The 19216-nt window shown below is 44.9% G+C and overlaps 1 protein-coding gene across 1 annotated transcript in view; it reads right to left on the bottom strand.

Moving 5' to 3' along the window:
- Nucleotides 1–462: 462 nt before the first annotated feature.
- Nucleotides 463–19216, bottom strand: part of LRRIQ3 (leucine rich repeats and IQ motif containing 3) — a 50453-nt gene continuing 31699 nt past the window's right edge. The window contains exons 6-7 of the mRNA XM_066624586.1: nt 9829–10555; nt 463–661 (exon numbers count right to left, since the gene is read on the bottom strand). Coding sequence (XP_066480683.1) covers nt 463–661; nt 9829–10555 — 926 coding nt within the window. The remainder of the gene's footprint in view (nt 662–9828; nt 10556–19216) is intronic.

The raw sequence follows: 19216 nt of genomic DNA, 5'->3' as shown, positions 1-19216 counted from the left end.
TATATACAGTTACTGAGGAATAACGAAGGCAAAGCTCCAGCAGTCCTGCCTGCAATAAGTGTAGTCAACAGTTTTAATTGCACTCATGCTACTTGGCTACATTAGCAACCAGTGAATTTTTCCCCAATTATTTTTATATGGCATTGAATAATTTAATTTTAAAGCTAAGTACAGAGATAATTGTATGTATGCCTGAAATGGGGACTGCAGAAAAGTCAACATTTGCCAACAATTAGCACACCAGGCTAGAGCTATTACCCCCCTCCCCCAAGCACATTTAAATTTCAAAATATTTCACGGAGTATGTTATATCTGTGTATCAAAATCTTTTTTATGTATTACATTGCAAAATCAGTGCTAACAGAAACAAAATCAGTTAAAAAAGGGTAAGACAATAAATGCTGAACTAGCAAGTTGCAATTGGACTTGTGCTTTCTTTCTAGATTGCCACACTTGCAAGTCTCAACCATAGTAGTCTTCTATAGGCCTGGCAATGCCAGAACTGCCAATCACAGGCAAAGTGCATGATATTTTCATTCTGGGCGTCTTCACCGCTTTAGCTCTTGCCTTGGATTGCTGAAATCTCTCCTTTGCCATTTTATCAGTCACATACTTCCTATACATTTTCTCAGAAGCGTTTTCTTTTTGTAGTGTCTGTATCCTGAAGAAAATGGGGGGGGGGGGAACAGCCACAGTCTTTCATCATTTCTCCATTCTTGTCTATCCATCATTTAGATTACAGCTATGTTCCTTATGGAGAAATCTTTGCATTTTCTTTATAAGACATATTATTGGCCACACACACAAACACACTTTAAAAAAATTTCTCCATTTTGAGGAAGGCCACATGTTAAACAATGACACGGCCCCCCTCTTTTGTAAGTATTGGACATATATGAGAGGCATGAGAAGATGTAGCCCTGGAACCTTACGTATAGTTCATCAGAACTCTCCTTTGAGTTTTCTGACTGCAAGCTCTTTCAAAGTTTCTCCAAGAGTTTAGCTCATGCAGTAGCTTGCCAAAATGAAAAGGGCTTTCAGTGCATGGTCATTTTTTTGTAAGTCAGACTCCATTTCAACAGCTCTTACACTAAACCCCTAAAGTGCCTTGTAAAGTCAATGGAATTCAAAACTGTTTCCATATTGTGCTATGGTGGTGGAGGGAAGCTGATGTAAAAACCTTAATTTTATTTTATTTTCTATTTTTTTTAAATATATAAAGATGAAATAACCTGAATGAGGAAATATATCAATCAAGCCTGTAATTAATGCCTGATTGCTTCACAGTTTAATTGTTATCAACTACACAGAGATGCAACAATGGCAGTTGGTTAATTAAATTCACCTTTACAGTCAATGCTTGATTTTTAATCTGACACACTGCCTCCATGTTCCATTAACTTATTTTCCCAAAAGTAACAATAAACACAGGCAAGACCAGATATTAGCAATTCTTTTCTTACAAAATGCAACCAACAAATGAAGAGTTCCAACTACCAGGCAAGTGCCCTGCCACTAGGGAACAAGGAGATGTAGAGGAGATAAAGTAAGAAGGATGCCCGCTCATATTACATTTTAGCAAAAGACCACTTACTGACTTCAGTCAAGCAAATGGAAACCTGCTGAAAACAGCAGTTGCTCAGGTATCACTAATGTCATAATTTAAAGACAATGAGATTGTTCAGGTGTAAATGGGCCTAATTTGGCATGCAAATTCTTTATTGTTGGCAAGGATACTGAAATTGAAATGTTGCTAATTCAGAGGCCAAAGGTTGAACTGGCAGTTAGGGGAGGAAAAAAAAAATCCTTGCCTATGCTTTTAAACAAGAAGCGAAGGTAAAAAGTATAAATGTACATTGCTATTCTACACTAAGGGCCAAACTAGATACAGGTCAACCATGTTGAATTGTGCAATGTGTGTATGGGGGGGGGGAGAGAGAGAGCTAATTGTGTTTAAAAACAGCAAGAGGGGAGCCAAAAACATGATGAAACTGTAATTGCTGTTTCATTTTAGTAGGGAGATTTTAGTACTTTGCCCCACCAATCGAAGTGACCTTCCCCCTGTGCACTTGTATTGGCAACCTTCAGTCTCGAAAGACTATGGTATCGCGCTCTGAAGGTGGTTCTGGCACAGCGTCTAGTGTGGCTGAAAAGGCCAATCCGGGAGTGACAATCCCTTCCACACCGGGAGCAAGTGCAGTCTGTCCCTGGTCTGTCTCCCTGGCTATGGGCCTTCCTTCTTTGCTTCTTAGCCTCAGACTGTTGGCAAAGTGTCTCTTCAAACTGGGAAAGGCCATGCTGCACAGCCTGCCTCCAAGCGGGCCGCTCAGAGGCCAGGGTTTCCCACTTGTTGAGGTCCATCCCTAAGGCCTTCAGATCCCTCTTGCAGATGTCCTTGTATCGCAGCTGTGGTCTACCTGTAGGGTGCTTTCCTTGCACGAGTTCTCCATAGAGGAGATCCTTTGGGATCCGGCCATCATCCATTCTCACGACATGACCGAGCCAACGCAGGCGTCTCTGTTTCAGCAGTGAATACATGCTAAGGATTCCAGCACGTTCCAGGACTGTGTTGTTTGGAACTTTGTCCTGCCAGGTGATGCCGAGGATGCGTCGGAGGCAGCGCATGTGGAAAGCGCTCAGTTTCCTCTCCTGTTGTGAGCGAAGAGTCCATGACTCGCTGCAGTACAGAAGTGTACTCAGGACGCAAGCTCTGTAGACCTGGATCTTGGTATGTTCCGTCAGCTTCTTGTTGGACCAGACTCTCTTTGTGAGTCTGGAAAACGTGGTAGCTGCTTTACCGATGCGTTTGTTTAGCTCGGTATCGAGAGAAAGAGTGTCGGAGATCGTTGAGCCAAGGTACACAAAGTCATGGACAACCTCCAGTTCATGCTCAGAGATTGTAATGCAGGGAGGTGAGTCCACATCCTGAACCATGACCTGTGTTTTCTTCAGACTGATTGTCAGTCCAAAATCTTGGCAGGCCTTGCTAAAACGATCCATGAGCTGCTGGAGATCTTTGGCAGAGTGGGTAGTGACAGCTGCATCGTCGGCAAAGAGGAAGTCACGCAGACATTTCAGCTGGACTTTGGATTTTGCTCTCAGTCTGGAGAGGTTGAAGAGCTTTCCGTCTGATCTGGTCCGGAGATAGATGCCTTCTGTTGCAGTTCCAAAGGCCTGCTTCAGCAGGACAGCGAAGAAAATCCCAAACAAGGTTGGTGCAAGAACACAGCCCTGCTTCACTCCGCTTCGGATGTCAAAAGGGTCTGATGTGGAGCCATCGAAGACAACAGTACCCTTCATGTCCTTGTGGAAAGATCTGATGATGCTGAGGAGCCTGGGTGGACATCCAATCTTGGGGAGAATCTTGAAGAGGCCGTCTCTGCTGACCAGGTCGAAAGCCTTTGTGAGATCTATGAAGGCTATAAAGAGTGGCTGTCATCGTCCCCTGCATTTCTCCTGCAGTTGTCTAAGGGAGAATACCATATCAGTGGTGGACCTGTTGGCTCGGAATCCACACTGCGATTCTGGATAGACGCTCTCTGCAAGTACCTGGAGCCTCTTTAGTACAACTCGGGCAAACAGCTTTCCTACAATGCTAAGGATAGAGATGCCACGGTAGTTGTTGCAGTCACCCCTGTCACCTTTGTTCTTGTACAGCGTGATGATGTTTGCAACCCTCATGTCTTGAGGTACTCTACCTTCTCTCCAGCAGAGACAGAGGATTTCATGCAGCTCAGTGACGATGATCTCTTTGCAGCATTTTAGGACTTCAGCAGGGATGCTGTCTTTTCCAGGTGCCTTGCCAAAGGCAAGGGAGTCCAGGGCCACGTGAAGTTCTTCTAGGGTTGGTTCACTGTCAAGCTCTTCCAGCACAGGCAGGCACTCAATGTTGTTCAGTGCTTCTTCGGTGACTACATTTTCTCTGGAATATAGCTCAGAGTAGTGCTGCACCCAGCGTTCCATCTGCTGCACCCGATCCTGGATGACCTCGCCTGTGGCAGACTTCAGAGGGGCAATTTTCCTCTGTGTTGGACCTAGGGCCTGCTTGATACCATCATACATCCCCTTGATGTTGCCCGTGTCAGCTGCTATCTGTATCTGGGAACAGAGCTGGAGCCAGTAGTCGTTAGCACATCTCCTGGCAGTCTGTTGGACTTTGCTGCGAGCAGTTCGGAGGACCTGCAGCTTGCGCTCACTGGGACAGGCCTTGTATGCTGCTTGAGCTCTCCTCTTTTCCTCAATGACTGGTGTCAACTCCTCAGAGTGGGCTTCAAACCAGTCTGCTGCCTTGTTGGTCTTCTTGCTGAATATGGACAAGGCGGTGTTGTAAACGGTATTCTTGAAATGTTCCCATCTGTTGGATGCATTTGCGTCGGCCGGGCCTGGAAGAGATTCCTCAAGCGCTTGTGCAAATTCCTCCACTTTTCTCTGATCCCAGGTCTTGCTGGTATCAATGCGAGGTCTTCCTTCCTTTTTCGTGTGATACAGTCGAGCCCCAACATAGAGTCTCTTGGAGACATCCAAGATCAAAGCACTGGCACCAGCTCAACCTGATCCTCACCAGATGCTCCAGCCTTCCCAGCATCAAGATCACACGCAGTTATCATGGTGCTGCCTGCGACACTGACCACTCCCTGGTGTGCAGCAGAGTGAAACTGCCTGTGCACTATCTTTAGGTGAAAAAACCCTTCAATTAAAAAGGTAATGGAGGAGTAACCTAAAAATAGCATTAAGGGGCATGATTGGGATCAAAATCACAGCAGGCCAAAACACAAAATCTCCCTCCCTTCTGGTTTCATCATGATTCCCAGTTTTTTGTGTTTTGTTTTGTTTTTTGCTATCTTTTAGTTTAAAAAGTAACTCCTCTCCCTCCACCACCACCATTACACATTGTGTAATGAGGTGCCCGTCAAAATTTGGCTCTAACAGTGAAATAAGCTCTATTGACTTCAAGGGACCTACTCACAAATAAGTGCGTAAAGGATTGCAACCTGACAGCCCGATCTTAACATGAACTCGAACCTGCATAAGGACATTCACCAGCCCACTGGTGCCAGATCCCACAGCTAGGTCGGCTGACACAAGCAGGATTGCAACGTGGGGTTGGGTGGGAGAAGATAGTGGGAGGGCATTCCAGGGGCCGGGAGGGGGTGTTTCTGGGTGGGGGAAGGCAGAATTAGGGAGTATCAGCAATGACAGCGCACGCCGTATCTTAATACCTGCTCCTGGGCCAGGCAGCACTACATGGGCTGCTCAGAGTTGGGGCTGCTAAATAGCTGGTGCAGACCCAACTAGCCCTATCGCGCAGGCTGTGCTGCTACATGGGGTAAGGAGAAACCTATTCCTTTACCATATGTTGACCTCCAGCAGCCTCCTACCCTGCATTGGATACAGTGCAGGCCATTGAGGCCGGGCTGTACTGGTGCAGGTTAGGATTAAACTGTAACTTGATTTTCAGAATAGAACTGGATGCGTTTCCTAGGTTAAATAGAAGCTGATGTCATGAAGAACCTGGTTTGGAACAGAAGTCATGAGCCTTGGGATTATGTGAGGGGATCATGTTTTTTCCTTCAGTTCTCTGTTTAGTATTTGCCATGACGTTCAAAATCTAGCACACTTGTTCTCACCAGAATTTCTCAATAAACCTGGATATGAAACTTGAAGTGAATTCTAGGCAGCCCACTTCACCTCCTTCTTTGATTACTTCCCATTGCCATAAGATAACCTTCTCTTTTCCACAGGTGTTTGATTCACTGCCCTGACCCAGAATTTGTTTTGTCTGCTGTTTTATCTGGAGCAGTGGTTCTCACACATTTAGCATGAGGACCCACTTCTTAGAATGAGAATCTGTCAGAACCCATCGGAAGTGATCTCATGACCAGAAGTGACATCATCAAGCAGGAAAATTTTTAACAATCATAGGCTGCAATGCTACCCGCACTTACCTAGGAGTAAGTCCCATTTACTATCATGGTTAAAAGAATATACATTGTAGCTTGTTCAGAGTACAGGTCTGTAACATTTCCCCAAATGCTACATACCATGGTAGCATCAAGTCTAACCAGGGCCTCTGAGAAGAATTTTTTCAGGGGGTACAAGGTTTCTTTTGGACCCCTTTGCAAAGGGGGGGGGTGAAACACAGCGAGGGAGGCTGGTGACAGGTGAGCAGAATAGGGGCAGGGAGGGGCAAAGCAGGATAATGGGGAGAGTAGAGACAACTGGAAAAGGCTTTGGAGTCCAAGTCTACCCACCTATTGGCACCAGTAGTGTTCCCAGCATCCCCAGTCATGGCAGTGTCCCCAGCATCCCATATGGGCAACAAGTCGGAGTAGATAGGAAAATGTCAGATCCCAGGAAATTTCTGGGCCCCCTCCTTAGGCTCCTGGGCCCTCCTCTTGACCCTGGGACCGGGTACAAATTACCCCCTTTACCCCCCTCTCCTAGGCCCTGAGTCTAATATATTAAAAAATGAAATATTGAAATGAATGGGGACTCACCTGAAATTGGCTTGCGACCCACCTGGTGGGTCTAAACTCTCAAACCCACAGTTTGAGAAACACTGATCTGGAGGCCTTTTTTGCATAATCAATTTTGATGTCTTTGGCATTTTCTGTGTTGTATTACACTGTAAAGCACCAGAATGGTGAAGGGGCAGACATAAAAATATAAGAACATAAGAACAGCCCCACTGGATCAGGCCATAGGCCCATCTAGTCCAGCTTCCTGTATCTCACAGCGGCCAACCAAATGCCCCAGGGAGCACACCAGATAACAAGAGACCTCATCCTGGTGCCCTCCATTGCATCTGACATTCTGACATAGCCCATTTCAAAAATCAGGAGGTTGCGCATGCACATCATGGCTTGTAACCCGTAATGGATTTTTCCTCCAGAAACTTGTCCAATCCCCTCTTAAAGGCATCCAGGCCAGATGCCATCACCACATCCTGTGGCAAGGAGTTCCACAGACGAACCACATGCTGAGTAAAGAAATATTTTCTTTTGTCTGTTCTAACTCTCCCAACACTCAATTTTAGTGGATGTCCCCTGGTTCTGGTGTTATGTGAGAGTGTAAAGAGCATCTCTCTATCCACTCTGTCCATCCCCTGCATAATTGTATGTCTCAATCATGTCCCCCCTCAGGTGCCTCTTTTCTAGGCTGAAGAGGCCCAAACGCCATAGCCTTTCCTCATAAGGAAGGTGCCTCAGCCCCATAATCGCTCTCTTTTGCAACTTTTCCATTTCCATTATGTCTTTTTCGAGATGCGGCGACCAGAACTGGACACAATACTCCAGGTGTGACCTTACCATCGATTTGTACAATGGCATTATATTATTAGCCGTTTGGTTCTCAATACCTTTTCTAATGATCCCAAGCACAGAATTGGCCTTCTTTATTGCCGCCGCACATTGAGTCAACACTTTCATTGACCTGTCCACCACCACCCCAAGATCTCTCTCCTGATCTGTCACAGACAGCTCAGAACCCATCAGCCTATATCTAAAGTTTTGATTTTTTGCCCCAATGTGCATGACTTTACACTTACTGACATTGAAGTGTATCTGCCATTTTGCTGCCCATTCTGCCAGTCTGGAGAGATCCTTCTGGAGCTCTCACAATCACTTCTGGTCTTCACCACTCAGAAAAGTTTGGTGTCGTCTGCAAACTTAGCCACCTCACTGCTCAACTCTGTCTCCAGGTCATTTATGAAGAGGTTGAAAAGCACCGGTCCCAGGACAGATCCTTGGGGCACACCGCTTTTCACCTCTCTCCATTGTGAAAATTGCCCACTGACACCCATTCTCTGCTTCCTGGCCTCCAACCAGTTCTCAATCCACGAGAGGACCTGTCCTCTAATTCCCTGACTGTGGAGTTTTTTCAGTAGCCTTTGGTGAGGGACCGTGTCAAACGCCTTCTGAAAGTCCAGATATATAATGTCAACAGGTTCTCCCGCATCCACATGCCTGTTGACCTTTTCAAAGAATTCTATAAGGTTCGTGAGGCAAGACTTACCCTTACAGAAGCCATGCTGATTCTCCCTCAGCAAGGCCTGTTTGTCTATGTGTTTTGAGATCCTATCTTTGATGAGGCATTCCACCATCTTACCCGGTATGGATGTTAGGCTGACCGGCTTATAGTTTCCCGGGTCCCCCCTCTTTCCCTTTTTAAAGATAGGCATGACATTTGCTATCCTCCAATCTTCTGGCACCGTGGCCATTTTGAGGGACAAGTTGCATATCTTAGTCAAGAGATCGGCAACTTCATTCTTCAATTCCTTAATAACCCTTGGGTGGATGCCATCAGGGCCCGGTGACTTATTGATCTTTAATTTATCAATGAGGTCTGAAACATCTTCTCTTTTAACCTCTATCTGACTTAATTCCTTGGTCAGGAGGGGCCGTTCGGGCAGCGGTCTCTGCCCGAGGTCTTCTGCCGTGAAGACAGATGCAAAGAACTCATTTAATTTCTCTGCCATCTCTAAGTCTCCTTTTATCTCCCCTTTCCCTCCCTCACCATCCAGAGGGCCAACCGCTTCTCTGGCGGGTTTCCTGCTTCTAACATATTTGAAGAAGCTTTTATTATTCCCCTTAATGTTGCTGGCCATGCGTTCCTCATAGTCTCGCTTGGCCTCCCGTAACACCTTCTTACATTTCTTTTGCCACAGTTTATGTTCCCTTTTTATTCTCCTCATTAGGGCAAGACTTCCATTTACGGAAGGAAGCTTCCTTGCCAGACAGATTTTAATAAACAAATACTGCTAAAACTGCCACTGCTGCCACTATGTTTTTGTTTGTTTGTTTTAAATGTGGCAAGTACCATCAGGAAACCTCTAAAATTCAGACATTAATCCAGTTGTACAAAATTGTACAAATTTCTTGAAAAATCCACCTAGAAGAGATGAGGAACATTTTTTTTACACAGGAGAAAATCAGAGGTAGTATTAAAGTAGGTGTGCTGCATAACATAAAGACTGATTTCTTGCTTACAAAACATCAGGCTGTGATAGGTGCAAGCACATCCCCACTTTAATTTTTGGTTGATTTTACTGTCTTGTTTTTCAGTATGTGATGCACTGAAAGAGGTGGAATGTAAACAGAAATATAAACTTAATCTGTATAACACGGGTATAACAAATACCCTTACAGCCCAATCCTAACCTGCACTGGAACAGGCAGGCCAACTGGCCTATGCTGTATCCAGCGAAGGTTTGAAGGTGGATAGAGTGCAACTTGGAGTAAGGGGACTTATGTCACCTTACCCCGAGTAATCACTCAGCCATTGCAATGAGGCTACTCTAATCTGTGCCAGAAATTGCTGGCACAGATCCAAGCGGCCTGGTGTAATGCCAGGCTGCTCAGGAGGGGGGTTAGGATCTGACCTAAGTGCAAGAGGCTAGTCCCACCCCTCCTGGGCCTGGTGCACACTCCCTCGCCCCAAAACACCCTCCCCAACCCACCATACTGCCCTCCACAGGCTGGTGCGAAGTTACTCCTGCCTGGGGAGGACATGGCGTGGGTCCCCAGGCCGGCGCAAGGGACTTACCGGCCAATTACTTGATTGAGCTATGATTCAGCTCTTAGTGTAAAAAGGATTCTAGAAACTGAATTCTATAAACTGGATTCTTGGGAGAACATTTGTGTATGAAGAAAGGCATGCTTTTGTCTTGTAGTCTTTTTTAAATATCTGGATCATATTATTTAGCAAAGTTTCCATAAATTCAGCAGACAAGCTATGCTAAACAACTAATTTTATCTTTTGGGGAGAAAAAAAGCCCAAAGATTTATGTATGTCATTTCTTCAGAGAATAATCAAGAAAAGCAAACATACCTCTGATCACGTAAACATTTAAACACATCTTTTTGGTGCTTCAGTTCTTCTACATTTTCTTTAATAATAGTTTTCTTTTCAGTTATGGATTCTTCTCGCTTCCTCCACCCATCCAGTTGCAATAAGCCTCGTGTCAAAGAAGTATGCTGAGTGTTGAAGACTTGAACATAGGTTCGTTCTGATGCCTTGCCATCCTTGTTTTCTAAAAACTGAACAAACTTCTTTCTGTTGTTAACAATTTCCATTTCTCTTTTCCTCTGATTGTATTTCAAAATATCATTAATTACCAGCTTTTCCTCTTCATACTGCCTATGATGAGACTCTTTTTTTTCTTTATATGAACGATTGCTATAATCTTCAGCTGCAGCACGAGCAATCAACATCCGCATAATTTCCCGCTCCTTCTTAAGCTGGATATCATACCTCTGACTTTCCCAGTATGCTTTATCAATGGCATGCAATGGGCGGAGTCTTATCGTTCCAAATGCCCTAGCAAAGATCCTCTTCTCAATGCAAATTGGCTCATGGACAGGCATAGTTTGTGGAACAGGACGCATCACATTACGCAACTGGTCATGTACATCATCAAAAAATAATTTTTCTTTCTTTGTGTACTTTTGAAGTTCATCTGACACTGAATAGAAAGGCATTCGGCATCCTGAAAGCCTGAATTCAGTTGCCATTTCATCCTCTTCTTTGGTTTCAGTTTTTTTCAGATCAAGGATATCTAACACGAGACAGTCAAATTGTTGTGATTATCACTGTCATTATAAGGTTACAAGATATCATAGTATACCAGTTTAGTATTAGGAAACAACTGCTTTCCACCTGAAAGACTGGCTAACTGAACCGATTTGGTGCCATCCATAGTGGGCTTACAAAGATGGAATCTGAAAGAATTACACTGTAATCAAAATAATTTGTTGCCTGTAGCTTAGATTTAAAATGCCTGAAAATGACATATTCAACATTGGCCAGACTTAGGGCCTAATCCTATCCAACTTTCCAGTATTGATGCAACCATGACAATGAGGCATGTGCTGCATCCTGCAGTGGGAGGGCAGTCACAGAGGCCTCCTCAAAGTAAGGGAATGTCTGTTCCCTTACCTTGTGGTTGCACTGTGGCTGCATCAGCACTGTAAAGTTGGATAGAATTGGGCCCTTATTTATTTTCAGATAGTTCATATGCTTCATACAAGAAATGTCCTTAACCCAGATAAAATTACTTGTGGAACAAGCTAATCATGACGAATGTAAAGTCTGATGCTTTCAATATGACTGTAACAGCCCTGACCCCTTTCACCTTCCCCCCACAGGTTGACATTGTAGGGACTTGGGAAAGGACATCCCAAACTATGATAGTACTCACACGTCAGATCATTTGCAGTAGTCCTTTATTTGTTTAGTCAAGTCAGAGGCTGTAATTACAGTAGGTTAGCCTGCTGCTCCTGTGGAAGAGGGCCAACCAGGTTCCTAGCCTAGTTTCCGTCTGTGGGGCACCCTTCTTGAGTGGTCTCTGTTGCCCCACCTTGCTCGCCAGCCCACAGGATGTCCTATGGTCACTCTGCCTCCTTTGTTGGTAGGACCTTTGTCCTGATTACTCAGCCCACCACTCCTTGGTTCAGCCCACCCTCTTCAAGCCTCTCTCTGACCTCATCCTCTCAGTCTTGCCTTCTCTGCTTTCATCATTATCCCTTCCATGCCTCTCTCCTCTCTCTGTAGTTCCATTTTGCTTATACCCCCCTTCTCATTCCACTCTTTCCCCCCCCCCTCATTTCTCCTTCTGCTTCTTGTTTTCTTATCTCTTTGCCCACCTCCAGCTCTCCTTTTCTCCTTTTGGTTTTTGCCCCTCTGGTTCCCCCCTCCCCCCATGTTGCTCTGATTGTTGTCTTGCTCATCATCTCTTTGTGTGCTTCCCCCAGCTCTCCATCTCTCCCCTTGCACCCCAACTCTCAGTTGTTCTCTCCCTTCTCAGGATCTCTCCTTTTCCTCTCTATCAGCACTACTTTGACTCATCCCTTACTCACCACTTGCTCTTTAGTTCCTTGTCTCTCGATCTGCGTCCTCACTTTCTGATCCTCCTTCACTTCTAATCTCCCTGACCAACCCCTTCGCTTAACTCCTCCCCCCTTCACTGGACTTCCACCAGTCCTGGAAGCCTCATTGTGTCCCTCCTTCCATCCAGGTCTAGTTCCTCCCCCTCCCCAACCTGTTCCACCACTTTTACGCCTGTCCCCTGCATTGACTTACTGGCTCCAGGGCACATGGTGAATCCACTGCTGGTAAATCAATGGCACTTGCTGCTTGCAGCAGCGGCCCAGCTCCACTATACACCCTGTCACCTTTTGCAGCTGCTGTAAAGGACCTCACACTGCCAGAGTCCTTGTTCCAGCAGTGTAAGACATATATAGGATTGGGTCACTGATTTGCCCACTATAGCTTTTATTCCTGTTAGCCTCTGTATACAAGGTCTTCACGGTTTTTTTCCCACCTTTTCCAACCTCACCATGCACTGAGATCTTTCTTCACCCCTACTGGCCATTTTACTCTTCTGCTAACCCACACATTCAAGGCATCTGTCCTGTTTCACTGCAAGTGATTTTGCTACATCCAAGTATAATGTAGGAAAACATCTGTAAGACCAGGTCATGGGAGAGGTGGGAGGAGGAACAATAGCATGAGAGCCATGGAATACCTGGCTGGATGCTTGCCTCCTCCTCCTTTTCCTCCAGTAATAGTCTTCTCCTTAAAATTAAATATCAACTATATGCAAGATACAGTACACAAAGTTGTTATTACCTTACCAACTAATTAAAAAACACTGGAAAAATGTAGGATTGTCATGGAATGGTGGCGGAAGACCGAAGAAACGATAGTGCCAAAAACACTCCTGCAAAGTTGCAAAGCTGGGCAACGCTTCTTTTTGGTGTCAAGTCAAGTCTGATATTACAATGGCTCATCACTGCCAAGGCAAGTGACTGAATACACAAATAACATAAGCACACATTTCATTTCTTTTTCCTGAAATTAACATTTCTCTGCATTCTGTTCTTTTTATAAGTAATAAGATATTTTTAAACAATGAAAAAGAGTCTGTTCTGGTAAATCTGTGAGGAGTATAAATACAAACTAACCGAGATAGAAAGAATATACCACTTTTATCCAAGATTTGTGGCACAGCATGGTGATCTAGCTTATGTCCCTGTATTTCTGCCTACCATCCTTATTGTAATAATCTCTGGCAGCCAAATCCTAACTTGCACTGGAACAGACAAACTGCAGTGACCTGTTCTATTTCCAGCGCAGTTTAGGAGGCTGCTGAAGGCCACCTCGGGATAAGGGGGAAATTTTCCCTTTAAGTCATGTCAAGCCTAAGCCACCGCATGGGGTTATTCAGATCTGCACCAGCTATTTAGCTAATGCAAATCCAAGTAGCCATGTAAGGCTGCCTGGGCCAGGAGCGGGGATTAGGATTTGGCCTGTGACAATCCCACCCCCCCTCCTGGACCCACCCCCCCTCCTATTCCACCCTCCCCCTGCCCAAGAACGCCCCTTTCCACTTGGAACGCCCTCCCGCCACCCTCTTCCACCCCCTGTGCCAGCTTGCTTCAGCTGAAACATACTTACAGTGGTGCAGGAACTGGAACTGGCCCTCCTGAGCCAGTGTGGGCCTCCACACCGACCCAGCTAACTCCTGAGTTGGTGCAAACATGCCTGACAGCATGCTCATAACACTCAGGAGCTGGTGCATGGGGCCTGTGCCAGCTTAGACCACCCGCTAGATTGTGCCCTAAGTATGTCAGAGAGGTCTAGCACTCTGCTAAAAAGTTTTGTTGCTCAGAGATAAATAAGAAGTTTTCTTTGAAAATTATTTATGTAGGTATTGTGACTGATGTTTTACTAGTGAGTCCCTAGCATACTTGTAAGATAGAGCTTTGAAAGAACTATTATTATTCATTAATTAATCACTATTCAGATTTCCAATAAGGAATGACTTACATGCTTGTATAACTCACTATAGGCAGGCTTCATTTAACAAATCAGAATGTTTGGTGAGTTTTTAGATTTGATTTCTACCTACGCCTTCCCAGCTTAAACTCGCTTTCTATCCAAGCTTCCTGTATTCACACTAGAACTTCTACAAGAAAAGCAAGATCAGGAGATGTGCAATAACTCATGTGCATACATTGCATGCTTTATAGTTTTGAATACTTTTTAAATTCTTAATAGTGACCTGTGAGGTGACTTCTAGCCTGTATAGCCCAAAGGAAAGCAGGGCCCAATCCTATCGAACTTTCCAGCACTGATGCAGCCATGACAATGAGGTGTGCACTGCATCCTGCAGTGGAGGAGGGGAGTCATGGAGGCCTCCTCAAGGTAAGGGAACATTTGTTCCTTTACCTCAAGACTATATTACAACTGCATCAGCGCTGGAAAGTTGAGTAGGATTGGGCCCACAGTGCCTTTGCTTAAGGACCCAATACTAACTAATACCGGATGAAGCCACACCAAACGAATGTGCAGTATTCTGAGGTGGGGTGCACTTGTGGTGGTCCCCTCCACCAACCTGATGTGTCTCCTCAGACCTGCACCAGCTATTTTGTTGGCACAAGTCAGGGGAGAGGGAAGGGAAGAGGGAACAGGGTTAGGGCACAATCCTAACCAGGTCTGCTCAGAAGTAAGTCCTGTTTTGTTCAATGGGGCTTACTCTCAGGGAAGTGTGGTTAGGATTGCAGCCTTAGGATCTGGCACATGCCAAGATCTGCCCCTTCCTCTCCCATTCCACCACCCAGTCACCCCCTCTCCACCCAGAAACTCCCCAGTTCCTACCTCACCCTGCTGTTCTCAGCCCCTGCTGCTGGCTGACCTTCACTGCTGGAGGTCCTCCAGTTCTGCTGCTGTTTGTGGTGGTGATCTCAAAATGGCTGCTGACAGTACACTGTATTAAAAGTTTGAGAACCACCGCCTTAGCTCAAAATGGGCCAATGAGACATCCAGGGGGGGAGGGTGACACCCTAGTGACCAAAATTCTAGAAATCCAGGCTTTTAGGAATAATACCATCATGTTATAAACAAACTGATGCAGAATTTCATCCATTGCTTGTGGGGAAATATTCACTGCATTTGTTTTCTGGCCATTATTATTATTCATTTCATGTCATGACTATTATCTCTGTCTCACCTACCTCACAGGGTTGTTGTGAGGACAAAATAAGGGGAGGAACCATGTACACCCCCCTGAGCTGCTTAGAGGAAGGGTGGTATAAAAATGTGAATTAGGCAGATTCTCCAATATCCCGCAGGAATGCAGATTGTGTCCTTTTTGTTCTTTAGAACCAGACACAGTGGACCATATATTACTTTGCTGCCCGGCCCACCAATTTCTTCGAGGAACACACTTGTATCCCTTATTTTCTTCTTCTTTTGGTACCTTTACTGATCCCTTACTTGCCCTCCTGAGTGACTACTCTGTAGCCACTACTAATGCTGTAGCAGAATTTCTCTCTGCAGTTTCCAAGTTAAAACCTCACCTTGATCTTATCTTTGTTTCCCCTCCTTTTTTCCTTATTAGCCCCTTGCTGTGACTCTTCCTCTTGGCAACCCAGCCATTGTGCTGGTTATTGTTACTGTATTGTAATTTATTGTTTTAATGCCAATAAAGGTTATGGAATGTGAAAAATGTGAATTATTTAATTTGTGTGTTGGCATCCTTCAGTCTCGGAAGACTATGGTATCGCGCTCTGAATGGTGGTTCTGGAACAGTGCGCAAAGCCTTGGTAAAGTAGATATGGAGGATAAACCGTTACCCATACAGCAAATCCCCCCTCTCCACGTCGCTGAAATGGTCCAATGGAAAGGCAGAAGCCAATACGGTTGGTTCCAGCGGCGTCGCAGGAGTTGCCAGAACATGACTGTGTTCAGCCATGAACTGCCTCAGGGACTCCGGCTCCGGATTTTGCCTCGAGGTTGACTCCTGAAGCCTTTTCCATAACTGGATGTAGCCACAAGGCAGTGGAGGTTTGGGATCAGAGTTTTCCTTCTCTCAGATGAGCTGCCTTCCCAGGCTAACGGGTCCCATCTACCTGCTTAGTCGCTGTATTCAGTTGAGAAGATGCTGGTTGCTGGCACCCCTACCAAGGAGGCTCCTCCTTCCTGTTTCCAATGGTTTGTGACAGCTCAGAAGAGAGATCTTGGGGTGCTGGTGGACAGCTTGATCAAAGCGTCAACCCAACGTGCAGCAACAGTGAAGAAGGCCAATTCCATGCTCTGAAGCTCTTACAGCCATTCAGTCCCTGAGGAATTTGGAGAATCTGGCAGCAGGATGTTGTGTCTTCGACAGCAGTACTTCTCCTTCTCGTCGACCTCCTCCTCTCCTCTTCAGAACTCGGAGTCTCCCTCTCCTTCTCCAAAAACTCAGAGGTTCATTTGCCTTCTCCCTCTCTTCACACTGAGGCTAAACTCGTGGTGCCTTACCTGGCACTTTGTTCCCGAGGTACTGGGTTTCCCAGAGGCCACGCGCACTTCTGCATTATTATTTAGTTTATAATTAATTAATAATTAAATAATTATGTTGTATGGGGTGACAAAAAATTATGGGCCCTGGGTGTCAAATGACCTAGCTACACCACTGCTGTTCATCCATTTCCCATCAGTTGCATCATTCAACTATACTGCCCGTGTCCATCTTTTCACCTAAAAAGGTAAAGGTGATCCAACAAGGTAACAATCCTATCTAACTTTCTAGTACAAACGCAGCCACAAGGTAAGGGAACAAAATTCCCTTACCTTGAAGAGGTCTCTGTGACTGCCTTAGGGCACAATCCTAACCAGGTCTACTCAGAAGTAAGTCCTATTTTGTTCAATGGGGCTTACTATCAGGAAAGTGTGGCTAGGATTGCAGCCTTAAACTGTGTGAACTCCTTTGGCAGGGTGAGCAGCTCCTTCCCACACTGTGACTGCTTGCAACACAATGGCACCAGCTGTAGCCACCTTCTCAGAACGCTTAACCTTGGGTGCCTCCTACTTTGTTGCCTCTGTTCCCAATCTGCATATAGTGAAACTGCAAGCAACTGTTCTTCAACCCAGTGGGACTTCGATGACATCTGAGTCAGAATCCAGACAGACTGCACGCCCTATAAATGTTCTTTACCACATTTCATGCATTTGGGTTTAAATACATTTAGGGCCCAATCCTATCCAACTCCTCAGCACTGAAGCAACTGTACTGATAGGGTGTGTACTGCATCCTGCAGTGGGAGGGGGGCAGTCAGGAAAGTCTCCTCAAGGAAAGGGAATATTTCTTCCCTTACATCGGGACTGCATTGTGGCTGCATCAGTGCTGAAAAGCTGGATAGGATTGGGCCCTTAAGTAGTAAATTAAAGTGCTCTAGTCTGGAATATTCCTCTTGAGAGGAGGAGACATGTTAAATTTAAACAGACCATTATCTGGAGTGGGCCAGTAGAAATGTAGCATTGCAGATAATGAAAGCACTACTAAAGATAAACCACTCTTCTTGAGATCATCAAAGTTATCTAAGGGAAGTAGCAAGAATTCCTTGGGGGGATGAGAAAGGTAAGCCATAAATCAAGCTGTAAGGAGAATAAAGGACCCAGAAAAATCATAGAAGATTACACAACTGGAACCTGAATATTACACCAACATCATTACCAGACATTGTCTGCAATACTATGCTTTAGCTACTTGATTGAATAAATGTTTTCCTTGGTCGCCACAATACGGTATTTAACATGCCACAATGAACCATACTTTGTATGCTTTTCTGAAGGTGACCTACAAAGCTGTCACTAAAAATAATTAAAAGCAGTGTAAATGAAGTGTACATGCAACTAAAAATGCACCCATGTTCCCCCCACTGCCCCAAATTCCTCTAACCATTACAGTAAGATATTGCTAAGCCGAGTAGTTTAGTACATTTGTATGCATAGAATTTCCTTTTCATTAACACAACATAAAAGATGAATAATGAAATTCACATTGCACATCAGTAGAAATCTTTATGCTCTGCAATGTTAATAAAAATAAATGAAAACTGCTATGTAGGAAGCATTCTCTACAATACTAATGACAATTTTTGTCAACTTGAATTTGGTTAAACCACTAACTTGGGGATAGTCAACACATCTGTAGGCTCCAAGATATCCTTTTTTTTAATCTCCAAGGACCTGATGAAATCCTAAGAATGCCAACTTCCTTCTTGTTTTATTTATTTTTAGCCCTCATCAAAATTCATCATGTTTTTCCAGTGCCATGATTGGGCATAGTGTGACCATATAGAACCAGTTAGTAGGTGCTGCATTTTTATCTACCTAGGAAATGAAAGCCATTTTGTTCTGCCTTTCTGCCCCCCCCCCCCAAAAAAAAGAAAAAAACAACAACACTGCCCCATAATCCATAGTTTAAGTTATGGCTGAGAGACCCATCAGTCTCAAGAGTGATGAAGGTTGTTCTGTCAGTGGAAAGATGAGAAAACCTAATCCTCCATACTGTTAGTGGTACAGAAGTAGCACAAAAGGATAATAAATTCAGGTACAAAGACTTTTCAGTCAATGACTTGTGTTTCAGAACATATTTGATTACAACAGATAATAAGGAACATTTGAAAGCAATTTCTTTCAAAACCATACACTTGACTCAGATGCAGTTCTAGACCATGACAACTGAGCAATTAAAGTTGCATGTGCATGCTTGTTAGAAATATCCCTTCACAAATTTTCCTGACTGACCTAGAACTACATAGGAATTTCACATGAAAATTATGCATGGATTGATATTTTCATTAAAAATATTTAAGAACAAGCTCTTACAGTCTCATCCCTCCCCAGCGGCATCACAATGGAGGTGCAGCTAGTGCGGGCTATACCAGGGGTCACCCTCCTGAGCCTCCATTTGGCAATCTTCTGCCCTCTCTGGGCCCAGCTGTCTCATTCTCTCATCGGTGACCATGTTTTTGCTGCTCGCCAGCAAGAACATGAAGCAACTGGGCCAGGAGAGAGCTGAAGATCGACAAACTGAAGTGGTCTGAAGGTGGGCTAATTACATTAAAACCAATGTGAAGGTCAGGGGAGATGTGATTACATCATTACATTACCTCTGAACTTCTGGAACACCAACCTCAAGCAGGTAAGTGCTGCACCAGGTGACACACACCCTCATGACATCTTTGCCCACCACCCCTTATGTTGTGGCCCAGTCTGAAAAGGGCCTTATCTCACTGGAACAAGTCAGCAGTGTAAGGCTTTCACTAAACGTGGCCATTCAGTGTGGCCTAGCTGCAGAAAGCAGTTGGGTCTGTATGCCAGCAGCCTCAGGGCTGGCGCTGATAAGTCAGCAGGGGGGTGGGAGAGAGACAGGAGGCTGAATGAAGCA

This window comes from Tiliqua scincoides, chromosome 4, assembly GCF_035046505.1.
Source record: "Tiliqua scincoides isolate rTilSci1 chromosome 4, rTilSci1.hap2, whole genome shotgun sequence".
NCBI lineage: Eukaryota > Metazoa > Chordata > Lepidosauria > Squamata > Scincidae > Tiliqua > Tiliqua scincoides.
The sequence above is the reverse complement of the archived record's forward strand: the minus strand, read 5'-3'. Positions and strand labels throughout refer to the sequence as shown.